Source organism: Anabas testudineus, chromosome 5, assembly GCF_900324465.2.
Source record: "Anabas testudineus chromosome 5, fAnaTes1.2, whole genome shotgun sequence".
Taxonomy (NCBI): Eukaryota; Metazoa; Chordata; class Actinopteri; order Anabantiformes; family Anabantidae; genus Anabas; species Anabas testudineus.
The window spans coordinates 15092285-15107294 of record NC_046614.1 but is presented as its reverse complement, the minus strand read 5'-3'; the positions used below and the strand labels follow the sequence as shown (position 1 = coordinate 15107294).

General features: G+C 40.0%; 2 protein-coding genes across 3 annotated transcripts; one reads left to right on the top strand and one right to left on the bottom strand.

Moving 5' to 3' along the window:
* The first annotated feature begins 146 nt into the window (after positions 1 to 146).
* Positions 147 to 2646, top strand: LOC113154915. Its single transcript, XM_026349356.1, has 6 exons — positions 147 to 410; positions 542 to 604; positions 712 to 791; positions 930 to 1060; positions 1144 to 1210; positions 1299 to 2646. Exons 1-6 carry the CDS (start codon positions 166 to 168, stop codon positions 1334 to 1336), a joined length of 624 nt encoding a protein of 207 aa, XP_026205141.1. The 5' UTR covers positions 147 to 165; the 3' UTR covers positions 1337 to 2646.
* h6pd (hexose-6-phosphate dehydrogenase (glucose 1-dehydrogenase)) lies at positions 1925 to 8426 on the bottom strand. 2 transcript variants are annotated; one of them, XM_026349352.1, is made up of 5 exons: positions 8389 to 8426; positions 5230 to 5896; positions 5011 to 5128; positions 4646 to 4915; positions 1925 to 4536 (listed from the first exon to the last, which is right to left on the bottom strand). In XM_026349352.1, exons 2-5 carry the CDS (start codon positions 5869 to 5871, stop codon positions 3191 to 3193), a joined length of 2376 nt encoding a protein of 791 aa, XP_026205137.1. In that variant the 5' UTR covers positions 5872 to 5896; positions 8389 to 8426; the 3' UTR covers positions 1925 to 3190. The 2 variants fall into 2 exon arrangements, with proteins under 2 accessions (XP_026205137.1, XP_026205136.1); XM_026349351.1 differs by lacking the exon at positions 8389 to 8426 and adding an exon at positions 6542 to 6706.
* Positions 8427 to 15010: the final 6584 nt, after the last annotated feature.

The window sequence follows — 15010 nt, the reverse complement described above, 5'->3', positions numbered from 1 at the left end:
GCAGCTATTTTGAGGAGGAACACTCGAGGACCTTTTACACATATGAGGAAATTAAGCTTGTTCCAGCAACGACAAAAGCATCTGCACAGGATGTTATTCTTAAATCTTACGAACACAGCATCTTTAATGCTGTGTTCATACGATTAGTATGAAGTTAAGTTGTTTATGCACAGGCGTTTGGCTTTTGTGGGAGTACAATGTGTAACAAAAGTCTCTGTGCTCATGCAGAGTGAAATCCAATCCTTCTTCCGGCTCACATCCAGAGCAGTTGGCAGTTCTTCAGCATCAGGAATAGTGTTACAGCATACAGTGTGTCTGCCTGGATTTGTAACATCGATGTTTCTCTATTTGCTCATTTTCACGGCGTATCATAGCAGCAGATGGCTACCAAGGAATCAGAGGTTAAAGTTGTAAGTGTTATTATAGTTGGAGATGATAGTTAACTCACAGTTCTGTTTCAAATAGATATTTAAAATATCTGTACGGCATTGTTTTTTCAAGGAGTTTGACCAGTACAGTTTTTTTATTGTTCTATTTGCAGTCAACTTGTGAATGCAGTCTTCACAGCAATTGTTCTGGCTCCTCAATTCTACGTCATGGGAAGGTAATCAGCACAGAGGGACAGAGGTGATGGCATCAAGCCATAGAGACCATGGGTTATTTGTACAAGGGCTAATGTTGCATTAGTAACTGTGTCTGTTTGGTTTGAAGCCCCAAATCCTCAAGATACTGCAGACAGCCTCTTCTGAACAACCTGTCGGCCTCCATCGCCTTTTCTTTCATAGCTTCAGGTAAATCCCATCAGATCAGACAACTTAGAAAACACGTACAAACAGTATTTCAGACAAAAAAAAAAAACATGATAAAACCTCACACCACAAGAAAGAAGCGCATTCACATGAACATAACTTACATAACTCTTTCAATAGGTTTCTCTGTGATTTTCACGTTGATGGACCCGGTTCCTCAGAGCTTGTGGGCTTCCTATCATGTGTTCGGCCTGCTGTCTTTTGGACAAGGATTATGTACTGCAGTACTGACTCTGGCAGCAGCAGCATGTGTAAGATATTGGCTTCAATCTTATTACTGAGTTCTACGGAAATGAATCCTACATCAAGATGATTCCTATGTGTGTATTCACAGGCCAAAACCACACCTGAACTGTACCACATGTCCCTTGTTCTAACAATCGCCTCCATTTTCAGCACAGGTACATTTCCTATTAAACATACTGTAGGGGGGCGTTCATACACAGAGTCTTCATTTCAAAGAAATAACACCTGGTTTTGTCTGTTTAGTTTTCTTCATAGGTGAGAGGAGGACTCTGGTTGACTAACAGGCGACCTGAGATGGACTTGAGATGAAACAATGTCCAACTAAACAGTCCAGCTGTCCTGCGCTGACATCCGACACGGCACATATTAAGTTTTCATGTGGTTTCCGCTGCTGGTGCTGGTTACTTAAAACCATGGGAACAAAAAACCATGAAGATGAAAAAACAGATGTTTGAGTTGATTATTTCAACTGTTTGGATTTTATTTGTTGATTCGTTTACATTTATTTCATGTGACAATTGGTCATAAGAAGATAACAAATATGTACCCTACACAGTAGATTCAGTGTATAATTTCACATATAAAAATACAGATGTGAACTCCGTATACAGTACTGAATGTGATATTTAGCTAATTAAAAAAGTAAAAGTACATACACATGGTCAAGAGGATATGCTTTACTAAAGGATGGCCAGGTTGAAATACTAGGAAATCCAGATGTAGTACAAAAACATAAATACTCCTCATCCTTTGAATGGTCTTACAAAAATAAGACTGTGTGGTGACTACTTGATGCATCAAAATGCTCTAATTACAGTCCATAAATATACTGCACAGGCACTTCTTCAGTCTTATTTTTTTAAAGATTGCTGTTGTGGTTTGTAATTATGAGACTACAATGTAGAACTGATCATTAAGACGACCAAAGCTAAGCACGATAATAAACTGTGATTAAACAGCACTTCACTGTCACTTCAAAAAAGCCTTCAGACATCAGATGTATAACTATGACAAGAAAACGAAAGAATCCTGCACATCGCTGTATGAACATGATTCGTTTAGTTTTCTTTTCAAGTCAAAGAGTTTCGGACCCTGTGCGCCTGCCACCAAGACACTGGTTTTTCTAAGTGGAATGTAAATGGGTCGGAAATGTGCTTTTTATTAATAAAGCACCAAATGTAATGTTTGTATTATACAAACTAAATATATTATTTATGCAATCAATCACATTTTCAGTTTTTTATTTTACTCACTGGTTCATTCAACAATATAAAACATTCCATCATGAAGTGTAGATTAATTATTAATCTGCAAACCTAAGGATTCACAAATTCACCTGAGATTTTTTATAACTGAAACATGGAAAAGTCCCTGGGTTGTACTCGGCACAGAGATCGTTGTGTTTGTTGGATTTTGTCTTATGCACCAGATGTTCATAACATAAGAGATAGTGCTACATACTCTGTAAACTTCACATATATTTTTTTTTACTCATATCACACTTAATTAGGCTTAGAGGAGCCATCGAAAGTCTGCACACGCATTTTACATTCTGAGATGCAGAGAAAGTGTTTCAGCTTAAAAAAAAAAACCAAAGGACTATAGCAGTTTTAACTCATTAACTATTAAGTGCAAGTACTTAAAATTCTTGGCAAGACATTTTCAAAGTGTTTAAATTAAACCTTCCTTTTATCACCTTAAAATGCAGGTGCAAATTGTTTTGCTGGTAAATTCACAGGCTTATAAACTCCACATTCACTTTCTGACTGGACCCAGGTCCCTTCTCAAACCCGTGAATCCAGCAACAGCAGCAGTTCTGTTAAAAACTGTTTCAACTGCCAAACTGCAGTTGAAAATAGTTTTTAGCGTTTTAGGAGTAGCTATAATTGATAATTGATGAATTTTAGTTCATGTCTCTGCAACTCTAACAAATGACTCGTGCAAAGGTAAGAAATCAATCACAAGCTGATGATATAACTAAAAGAAATACAGCAGCAACGATCAGTACATGCGCGTTATCTTATGAGATCAAGCTTGTAAGATAACAGGTCCTCATACAACATCCTTTTCACCAAAAAGCTGTTGAATTAAAGCAGCCCTAAAGACATTCTTCTGACTGAAAGTTAGAGATATCTCTATCCTAAAAGCGCATCATAGTCTATATACCAAACCAATCTGCCCTTCGCAGGCTTCACCCCCGTGACAGGCCATTTGTTTGGGTTGTCCTTCACTCTGCTTAGCTGGGTGATCAGTTCATGCTTGCCTTTACCCATCACTAAAAGAGCAACCCTATGGGCTTGGTTGATGGCACTGAAGGTGAGGCTCATACGCTGGTGAGGCTTCACGGGGCTCTCAGTGAGGGCAACCAGACTCCCCCCGAGTTCATCCAGTTTACTGTCAGGGAACAGAGAGGCTGTGTGGCCGTCATAGCCGACTCCTAGCAATAAAAAGTGGAACCTGGAGCCATTGACTAAGTTGCTGATCTCTTTCTCATACAGCTGTGCTCCTCCATCCTCCTCCACACATAAACGCTGGTTGAGCTGCACCGGCATGGGGTGGATGTTGTAATAGGGGATCCTCACATGTTCTAGTAGGTGGTTCTGTAAGGTGTAGAAGTTAGACTCCTGTTCAGTCAGCGGCACACAGCGCTCATCCACCATCCACACATGGGTGTTTCTCCAAGGGAAGGAGAAGTGGTGCAGGGCCAATCTGTGGAATAGGGCGAGAGGAGTGGACCCACCAGATAGTGCAAGATGGAAAACGCCGCTGTCGTGCACTGCTTCCTCCGCTGCTTCCTGTATGTCAGCAGCTAGCCTTTCCACTAGCTCCTCAGCCCAGGCAGACACCATGTCAGAGCTACGAAATTTGCCTTGCATCACTTGGAAACTGTTTGCCGGCGTTCCCCCCATCTGATCAGAGCTGATTATTACCACCTCACTGTTGTAGCTAATGTCCTTCCCTTTCAGACAGACATCCAGCAGATCTCCATTATCGGTGCCACCAGGATAAATGCGAGGATAAGTGCCAGCTAGGCCAGTGAGGAGTGGCGTCCATATGTCCCAGGAAGCCAAAAGGTTTTCAGTACTAATGAAACTATTCCTACGTCCAGCAAAAATGTGAGAGATAAGTTCTGTGTAAGCTTCCCTCTGCTCCACTGGAGTTTGCACATAGTAGTCTGAAATAGGTAAACCTAAAACACTGACATCTGCGTGCTCCGTCACTTCCTTCCACTCAGAGTTCATTAAAACTGGCTTGAACAGATTCTTACTTACGAGAATTGCTGGATACTTAAGGGTGCCGTGTCCAAAGTAGAAAACGATCTGTTTAGGCTTGCAGTGAACAGCGTTGTGGTTCTCAAGACAAAATATGTCATTCTTGAAAAGTATGCGTGCATATCCCACACGTTCATCTAACATCTTTCCTGAGATCAAAAGAACTGGCACACCTTCATACTGGGCCTCATCAACGTGTGCTAATACAGCTGAAATACACAAACATCACATATTAACTATGTGTTGTAAAGCAGTTTCTTTACATCTACTGTATACAACAAAGAAAACACGTCATCTTAATATTCTTTCATCACCCACCTGCAAATGTTGGTGTGAGACTTATGTGATCGTTTGTCTTATTCAGCTCCTGCTGAACCTCTGACTTGTATGCTTGGTACTGGCCAACCACAGCTTGATTCTTTCCTAAAGGCAACAGGGAACTGAAGATCTGCATCTTGTTTTGGAGGACCTCCTCACTGCTGCTCAGATTCTTTGGAAGCCTCATGGTCAACAGGGCCATGACCTCTGTCAAGTGGTTCTGTATCACATCTCTGATCACTCCATACTGGTCATAGAAGGCAATACGACCTTGAGGACAAAAAGACAACAAGGGCTAAGGAATTCTTCCTGCTGTTTTATATCACAACATAAGACTTCTCTGATTTGATGCATTATTCAATCACCTTTAACATCCAGGGTCTCTTTCAATACAATTTCCACTCTCTCAATGTGGTGCTTGTTCCAGATGGGATCAAGAAACTTCTTGTTCTCTATTCTGAATGGAAATATCTGTGCAACCACCTTTTAAACAAAAACAGCAGAGAAACATACCATGAAGTCAAATACAGTGTTTCAATTACTGATGCACAAGGGAAAGGCACATACTGTGAAGATGTCCTCACCTGCTTCCCCAGATAATGGTCAATTCTGTACATTTCTTCTTCCTTCAAGGAGTTCCCGAGCTGGGATGCTAGTACCTGTGCACTCCTCAAGTCATGCCCAAAAGGTTTCTCTAGCACCACCCTCAGCCAAGCCCCAGCTGTCGGCCTGCAACTATTATTGATTTTATCAGCAATATCTGCATATGCAAATGCTGGAACTGACAGATAAAAGAGCCGTCCTGCCTCTTTCATTCCCTCTTCCTGAAGTTGTTTCTCAATGTGCTTGGCCAGATCCTGGTACTCCTCGAGGCTTTTCAGCTGTCGATACTGTGAGAGACGTAGGAACTGCTCTTTCAGGAGAGCACAGCGCTCCTGGGATACATTGTTTGTGCAGGACACCGTCTTCAGGATCTCAAAGAAGATCGGCGTGGCTTTGTCCGCAGGTGACAGTCCTCCGGCGTAAAAGGAGAATGTGTTTCCACTACTGACCTGGTTAATGTAGAGCTGGAAGAAGCCCTGCCACAGGTACTTCTTCGCCAAGTCACCTGTGCCTCCCACTATCACCACCGAAACATGGCCCGATCTCTGTACCGTCTCTCTCTCCTCTCCATTTCCTCCCTGGGCACACAGGGCGACCAGAAGCAGGACCACAGTCACAAACATGCTCTGGTCCCAAATGTTCAATCTCCTGTAACGAAAACAGCAGAGAGCGACATGACATGAAGGCAGTTAACCATCACGAAACTGAGACATGCAGTCCTACCTAAATATGCGATGGACACAAATCAAAATGTCTGTAAAATGTAATAAAACTAAAAATATCCATTAAAATATATTCAGATGTCTTGCATTGTCCAAGAAGCTGTTCAGACATTGTTATAGGGCAAAGAATAACTACAAATCAATACAGTTGACGATACGACCTTTCCAATTTTTACATTTCAACCTGAAAGTATTAATCTATTTTCATAACAGAGGATCATCAACTAAATGAATAATCAACTTTTATTTTCAGATCTAATAGTTTCTGAAAAATGATGCATGCCTCAAAGCAGAAAAGCTAGATATAAGAAATGAATGAAGTCACATTCACTTCATGAACCGTCAACATTTCAACATATGGCAGTGACGATTATCCCAATTTTCATTTAACAGACAAGATTAAATTAAATGACCCCAGCTGATCTAATGACCAAGCAAAGTTAAGAGTATAAATAAATCAAAGAGTTAAGCCAGTCACACCCTGTGGAATTAAAGCAATAGTCAATGAAACTTCAATATACTGGAACCTAGGAAAAATGTTCAAAGACAAAATAGATAACAAATTAATTACTTAGCAAAATCTCTGTCCTCAACTCTACTTTTGTCCCTGCAGAGCTGCTGTGGTGGTGCAGTGATTCTGTCATGAGTGTAGTGATTACTGGATACTCATGGAGCAGGAGTGACCTGTAGACTTTGCACTTCACTCAGAAATACAGAGATTCCAGTACATGAGTTGAGAAAGAGTGGGGAGAGTCCAACCCCCCTTTATATTAAACAAATAGAGCACACTGCTTCAAAAGTCTCCACATATGCAGTTTTACTCTCCAAGATCTTTAATGTGATATTAAAATAGTAAAGTCGTCCTTTTGCATTAGGAGCCAGTGTGCAGCAGGACTTCATAATGAAAATCAAGATTTTTATATGATGGGAGAGTTTATCCTGTTCTGTTGTCCACAAACTAGATGCAAATGTTAGTGATAATAATGGTAATGATAATAATTAGTAATGAATAACATTAAATGTGAGGTGTGTGGTAGAGCATTGTGCAACTGCATAGCGTTATTCAGCTAGTGTGCTTGAGTTTTGGCCTTCATGTGATAAACCTGATTAATGATAAAAACCACTTTATTTCCCCACAGTGTGTGTAGTGAGACTTCAAATCATACAGTGGACAGAATGACTGAGCGTAACATCGGGAATTCCTGTGTTCCACCATCATGTTTACACAGTGCCAATGCAAACAGCAAAGGCCACATCACGAATGCTGAGTGCATCAACAACAGCTGAATATTAGCTGGGACTTACTTTTTTAAGAGCTACTGCAGTCCAACTTTTTAAATCAGAAACAATGCAGCTTCTTACGCAAATATGTAAAACATTAAAAACATTGTAAAACTAAAAGAGAACAGCTGGAAGTAGATTATTTCCTCAAATAAAGTGTCATAATATGCTGAACGGCTCCATTCAGGATTTAACTCTAACTAAAGTGCTCTAGTTTACTCCAGCACATGACTCCTCCTCAGTCACAGGCTGCTTTCATTTGCTATCACCGTAGGAAATCTTCCCTCGCACCACATTCACACATAATCTCCAGGATTTCCATAAATAGTGAGCAAAAAAATTAAAAGAGCAGCTGTTGCTTTTCTGAGCCTTTCACACATCACTCTCTTACCTTCACAAAGCTTCCTGGCACTGACCTTTAACCTGGTCAAATAACTAAGTTTCCATATGTTAATACTGCTTGTGTTCAACAGCCATACAAAAGCCAATAACATGCTTTTAGTCGCCCATTAAGATGACTGGATTATGTGACAAAGGAAAACCTCATTTCATTTAAATTGCTCATAATGTTTTTGTCTTTGGCCTCTCATGCACCATCACTTATTATCTGCACAGGTTTTTACAGTTTGCATCTTCTTCTGCTTTCATGCAAATTGATTCCGGTCGGTGACTATGTTCAAGTCACAACATTGAGTTTTAGAAACTTCAGACTTCCTGCAGCCCCAGTTTTATGTTTCAATGCAAACACTGGTTTTATATCCACTGAACAACACGTAACTTTAGGTAAAACTGAACTCCTTTTAGCAAAAACACACCTGGAAGCGACACATTTTACTGTGTGTTGTTGTCTTATTTAGTGCTCTTTTATATTATTTTATTATTAAATGAGGATAAGCACTAACTGATTCATCTTCCCTTTATTTCCCTTACATTTACTGATTGATGACAAAAACCTCCTTAAGACGGAGGATTATTTCCCGGAAACGAGTCCACCTGCCGTCAAGCTTTACTTCGGCTAAAAACAACGTGCTCCCAGTGAAATCCCTTCATTAAAACTGCCCATAAAATGTCACCAACAACAAGTCTGACCACTAAACTAGTTTAAAGACACGCTGAATAAAGTCCGGGGGTACGAACCTGTCCTGCTGCACCGACACAGAGCGCTTCCTGTCCTGGTCACATGACTCGGTTCCGCTCACATCATAGGCTGATGACGGGGGGTCAGAGATGAGTAAAACAGAGCTGCCACGTTTAATTAAAATACATTAGAATAAAATCTGTATCTGATGTAACGGAGTCTGTTTAAGAGCTGTATTGTTATTTTATATTTATTTTAGCAGCAGATGCTGGTGGCCCCACATGGCCCAGGTTCAGTCCAAATAGCTTGATTTGATTAACTGTAAATTTGCACTACACGTATGAAGTAATTGTTGGGCCGTTTTATGTTAAAAGTTATTATTTTACTTAGTTTTTATTGTTACATTTTAAAGTTTTTATACAGAAAACCTCTAGTAAAATGTTATAGGGTTGTTGTAGGACTCTATTAATAGAGTTATATTAGTTTCCTGAGTATTTACTGTATTTGGTAGTGGATTACTTAACAGAGCTACGACCCCAGCCGACAGAGGCCCAATGGCTGAAACAGTAAGAAGTCACAGGGTTTTCTTTCTTTTGAGAATCCACACACAGGAAGGTGCAGACTAGTGTGGGTCTCCAACAAATACATCGTCTTTACAGACAATAATATGATAATAAAAATAATGAGGTAATAGGGTTGTTACTACAGGTAGCAGCATTCCGATCATTCTTTTAAAAAGAAGTCATGTGGCTCAATTAAAATGTGCAAAGGGACCAAAATTATTAAACACAGACACACAGAAATGTTCACAAAGACGCAAAAACAACTACAGAAAATGACCCCAGAGAGGCAGAAAATGCCCAAAGCAGACATGAAGATGATCTAGAGGACACAAGAACACAATAAATAACAAGAATACACAAGAAAAAAATAACCACAAAAAGGAAATAATTAAAATTACACACTTCACAAATTGCCAGCTGGATTTAATTGTTTATCAAAAGTGCTAATTATTTGCTTGTTTAATCCTTGGGAACAAGCAAATAAAACCTCCGTGCACAGTGGGGGTTAGTAGCAGCCCCAAACAATGTTTATCCCTAAAGGCCCCTTGGAGGTTAATCTGGCCATTCAAGACCCTCATCTCTTAATGATAGTTTACCGATGGGAGTCCTGGCTAGAGGGCAAGAATCCCTGAATCACCACAACGTACATAATCTAACGAGTTCTGTAAATCAGCTTGTCTGGGAGACAGGAAGTGAATTAAACAACTTTATTTAGTAATTTCAGGTTTACATTGAATTCAGACATGCATATACAGAACATTACATACATCTGTTGTAAATTGCTGTTGCTGAAAATATATAAAAAGAAAATGTAGAATATAAAAAATAAATAATTGGCAGTGCCAAGACACAACGATCTACAAACAGACACAGCCTTGACATTATTGTATTTATTAGGGTCAGTCTCAAACACAACCTTCAGCAACAAGTCTCATTACTATTTTATTTGAGACTTTCATGGTCCCTACCTGTTGCCTGACACTTGGGGGCAGCTTTAGACTGCATCTCAGTGGGATAGAGAGCGCTCCCTGTTGGTGTCTGTGCAGCATAGATACTTTCCATTAGTGTCAAATACTTTGCATAGTCTGAAGCTCCTCATGTCATCAGCAATGAACGGCCTCGGTTCTAAATGTTACATCAGCAGCCATTTAAGATGTGGACAAGAAGCCCGCTGAATTTATCCACTGTTAAAAGCAGGAATGAAAAATCAGAACAACACAAACAGTCGACTTAAGTAGATAAACATACAGAGCATTATTCAGCTGTCTCATGTCACCCTCTGAATCCAGGCCTAACCCGAACAAAGCAGGTGCCAAATAATGATGTGACTGTTGTGGACCACACTGCCAGTCACACTTTCTGGTCCTCATTTTTCCTTTCTGAACAGTTGTGGTTGTTACAGTGCAGACGTGACTCAGTGATTTCATGGTCATATTGGTAACATATGTGTAAACTATCAACCGGGGCTAGACAACATAACTTCTCAGAAAGAAACTAATAGAGGTGACTACAAAACCTGGTAGCACAACTTGTTATAAAACAAATCTCACTACAAGATCCTCAAAGTCTTAAAACACGATGTTCCCCAAACAGTTTTTAAGGTCAACTTTTACGTCAACATGGACGAGAAGAAGTTAGAAAATCTGATTATGACAACCACACAGAGATAATGTGGTAAGATACTAAATTACCTGATTATATAAACTGATATTGTGACAGTCGAGAACGAGCATTCAGTCTCAACAATTTATCATTGTTTAACTCCGAATTCCAGCACAGGCAGCACACACACACACACACACACACACACACACACACACACACACCTAACGAACAGCTGTAATGCCTGGGATCACACTGTAGTGCCCTCCCATGAAGGCTAGCCACTGTGAAACGTAAACAGTAAACAGGATGGAGCATCCTGTGAGTGTGTGCGTCCTGTGTGTGTGTGTGTGTGTGTGTGTGTGTGTGTGTGTGTGTGTGTGTGTGTGCATGTGTGCAGGGGTTGGCTGCTAAAGAGAGAATGAGCCCATGCTGCCCAGCTGTCACTGCTATAACTTCAGACTTGAGAGACCACAGGAGGCAAGCTGGAGGGCCACTGTGTGTGTTTTAAATGTGTGTGTGTGTGTGTGTCTGTTGTCACCCCTCCCCACCCCCAGGCATTCTGCACAGCCCCTGGCTTCCTTCCTCCCCTTTGTTAAGTTTGCGGGGCAGACTTTGTCAAGCTGAGCATACAAACAAATGCATATGAATGTGTGCTGTCATCTTTATTAGGCCCCCTTTGCCAACACTCATTACTTTTAACACGGGTCTTTACTGATTTCGCTTTCCACTAAGCCTTCGTCCCCCAGACGAGGAGGATTACTGTGACTTTAGTGTGGGATAAATTTGAATACACAACCTGTTGCATACCAATATGAGAATATAATACTGACTAATGAACAAAGGCTCATTTGAAATGTCTTGTTGCACACCCACGTAATTTCACGCTTGGTCCTGGCTGTTGTTTGAGCTGTAATTATAAAACCACAGTTGATTAGTGGTTGTTTGGATTTCAAAGGTGAGACACTCCTGCCAAATATATTGTTTTGACTTCTCTCCAAAATATCTTCCTGTCTCTACCTGTAGCGTTCTTTTTTTTTCTGCAGCTGCTTTGAAGCATTAGGTCAGTTCCAAAGCAGGCAGTGATGACTGATCAGGGCAAAGCCACAAATAGACTATACCAATACGTGTATGAGTAATGCTTCATGTTTTTAACCACATTCTCACATTTCTTCACTTCAGAAGATGAAAACTTGTCGTAGCGCGTTCTTTCTTTTGTTTCCAAACGCTACGCTGCTCACAAAACATCCCACACAGACAACAGTCGCCCGCCCCACATTCCAGTTGCGAGAGGTGGCGTTTCCAGAGGTGGCATGTGGAGCTTTTAAAATGAGATGGAGACATGGAGGAGAAAAAAAAGAAAAACAATGCACAGGCTTTTCAGCAAAGTCCAGACAACAGAACACACAATGCCTTAGTTGGAATAAAGAAGCTTTTGTAACGTCAGTTGTTTTTGTGTGGTAGATAAAAGGATGTTGGTATGTGGAGCTGTCCTCTGGTGTTATTATCAGAGTACCTTTGTTGGTAAATCCTTTTAAATATGTGTCTTGTTTTTTTATTTATGTCAGAAAGAGACTCTACACAACAATGTTGAACTTGATATGCAAAATCATTTCTGTTTCTATTTTATCTGTACTTGATATCGTGATATTGTGTCATTTATTATGAATGACAGGATGAGTTAGTGTACAGTACAGCTCTCTTAGCATTTTCCTCAAATGGCCTCGAACAGTGCTGTGATTGTTGAGCAGAGGGAGAGCTTTGTGGTCACACGTGCATGTTTTTATAAAAGACGGCTTTGGCCTTGTGTTATCTTATTATCGTGTTATCTGGTCAAAGGATTGCACACTCTTGCTATGGGTCGGAAATTCCTATCTTGTAGGCTCATAAAATCCTTTGAGAACCCACAGGATTATCTTAAAAAAAATGAAACGTCTCTCACAAGCGTGGTTGCAAAGCTCTGAATCAGACGCCGCGTGCTGGAGTCTCTTCAGTGATTCATGGCCAGTGTAAATATCTGGCTAAAGTCACCAAGACAGGCTTTCTTAATGGATGAAAAAAATGATTGTTGTCCATGAAAAGTGCTGTTTCTGCAGAGAACACTCAATTATGAACAGACTTTTAAATATAGCAGTCTCTAACAAATAAATGCTACTTTACGTTACGAGAACCAACTGATGATCATTGATGAAAATCAATGTTTCAAATATGTTAAATTTAAAGTTCTTGTTTTTGTTATAGCTATAGTTTCTAGTTATTTTTCTGGTTGGTTTTTGCATATAAAATACATGATTACTTCACAAAGTATGTTATTTTAGATGAAAAACCATCCATGAAGTAGCTATTCTACTTAAATCCATAACATGAAACACTTATTTCTGTGAAATAATTAAATAAAATTGACAGATGCCGTTCAATAATTTTTTTTTTATTCTTTAGGATCATTTTGAAGCAACTACTTCTGTACTCTACTGCAAGTTTGAGTACTTCTTCTACTACTGATCATCAAACAAATCCATCATTCCTTAACTGGGGTTCTTGGGTGGTGGGATGGTGGAAAACAGCAGGCTGCATTTTATGTTGGCAGGACACAAAACCTCCCCAGTGCTTTTGAGAAGTGTTCCACCTCTATGTTTGCTGAGACCACAAGAAGTGTGAGGAAAGCTGGTGTGTGAGGGGAGCAGGATCTGAATGACATGGCGTTGCTGCCTCTGCTGCTGTTCACTGACCCACAAAATGCAGGCCCAGCCCCCAGTGTGAAGTACTTTTGTGTTGTCATCACCCTCAGAAGCCCGATACCCGAAGTGGGGGGTGTTTCTGAGCACTCCAAGGGTTTAGCGCTGTGAGGCTGCCGTCCACTCTCCAGCGGGACGCATGCTCTGTTAGGTGAACAAAAAGAATCCTGTATTGTAATGAAAGCATTTGCATACTTGTGTGTTAGAGAGGGTGTTAACCTTTGACACGTTCGAGAACTGGATGACAACAGAAACCACTTCTCACAGACTAAGCATTAACACACTCGAAAATAACACCTAAGCGTACCTCAGTGTGTATCAAAACTAATAAGGAGAGGAGAGAAAGAGCTGCTTGAGCACTTAAGATGACGTTTCCTTCAAGTAGCAGTTCACACTCCAAACAAAGTGTGAAATTTGAAAGTGAGGGATTTCTGGATCTCACAGCGTAGTGTTGAGTCTGTGTGACAGTGGAGAACAGATCACAACTAAAGTTTGGTTCCTTCAAAGATCTGATATTGGAATGATGACTGGATATTTGCAGAAGCTTTAAGGAACAATGAAATGATACTGTTCTCTTAGTGAACCTGAAATTCATCAGCTAATATTTTTAAAACACAAATAAAAAAGAATATAAGGATGCATGCAGGTTTATCTTTCAGTGCCATGCATGTAAAGTGCTGGTTTCCTTGAAAATGTCCCGTCAGATTCAGTTTCATCATGTTTGTCGCAATTTGTGTTTGTAGGCACTCCAAGTGCCATTTGAAGGTCAGAAAGTCATAATTCAACCCACACTTAACTTGTTAATCTATTTTGTTTCCACCAACAGCTTTCACTCTGCCTGTTGTATGATTAATCTCCGTGTATGGTAACGTTGGACTGGACAATGTCTGCCTCTTCAGTTGATTTTTTGGGGGGACTCTTTGTCAGGGTGGCAGCCTGTGTTTGGCGCTCAGCCTTTGGGGCTCTCCTGTCCAAGTACAAGGCGCTTCACAGAGAAGACTTGACTCTGAGATTCCACCAGATAAGAGTTGCTAGGTGATGCTATTGTCAGATCTTTTTTGTGTTCACATATTCATACCCAAATTGTAAGGTTCTTTATGAGCACCGTCTCATTAGTAGTCATATATTCATACCAGACCACCCCCCCACTTGACCCTTCCTTTACCAGTCGTGGGAAAGACAAGTCCTGGACGAGATGTGGAGGATCCAGGCAATTACTTGAAGGATGGTCAGAAATGATTGTCCAACTTAAACACTCTGTCGTTTTTAAAGATGTATGCCCAAATGACTCACATACTGACACATTTACAACAGCAGCTTTAAAATCCAGCAATGGTAAAGCATCAAAAATGTTTCTGAAAGAAAAATTAAACGACAAGTGCACCAGAGCCACAATGCATTGTTTTTATCAATGCATTGGTATAACTTTAAATTAAATTAATTTAATTTAAGAGACTCTAAAGCTACAAATATAAAGTAACAGACTGAAAACTAAAAATATGATAAAAACTGAGTTTAATTGTAATGTTTTACGTATGCACACTTGCTTAATTTGCTGTATTTAATAATAGAGTTCCATTAAACTTATTGTATGTATTGTCCCCTCCTCTCCTTGCAGCTAGTTTCCTTAGATGAAGTACTTCAAATTAAATAAATGTAAAGAAACAAAAATGACTTTGGGATTTTATTATTGTTCTTGCAATTAGTGGTGGAAAGTAAGTAAAAAGTGAACAAAACAATAAAATAATTTCTTATTTTACTTTGTATTTATTACTACACTT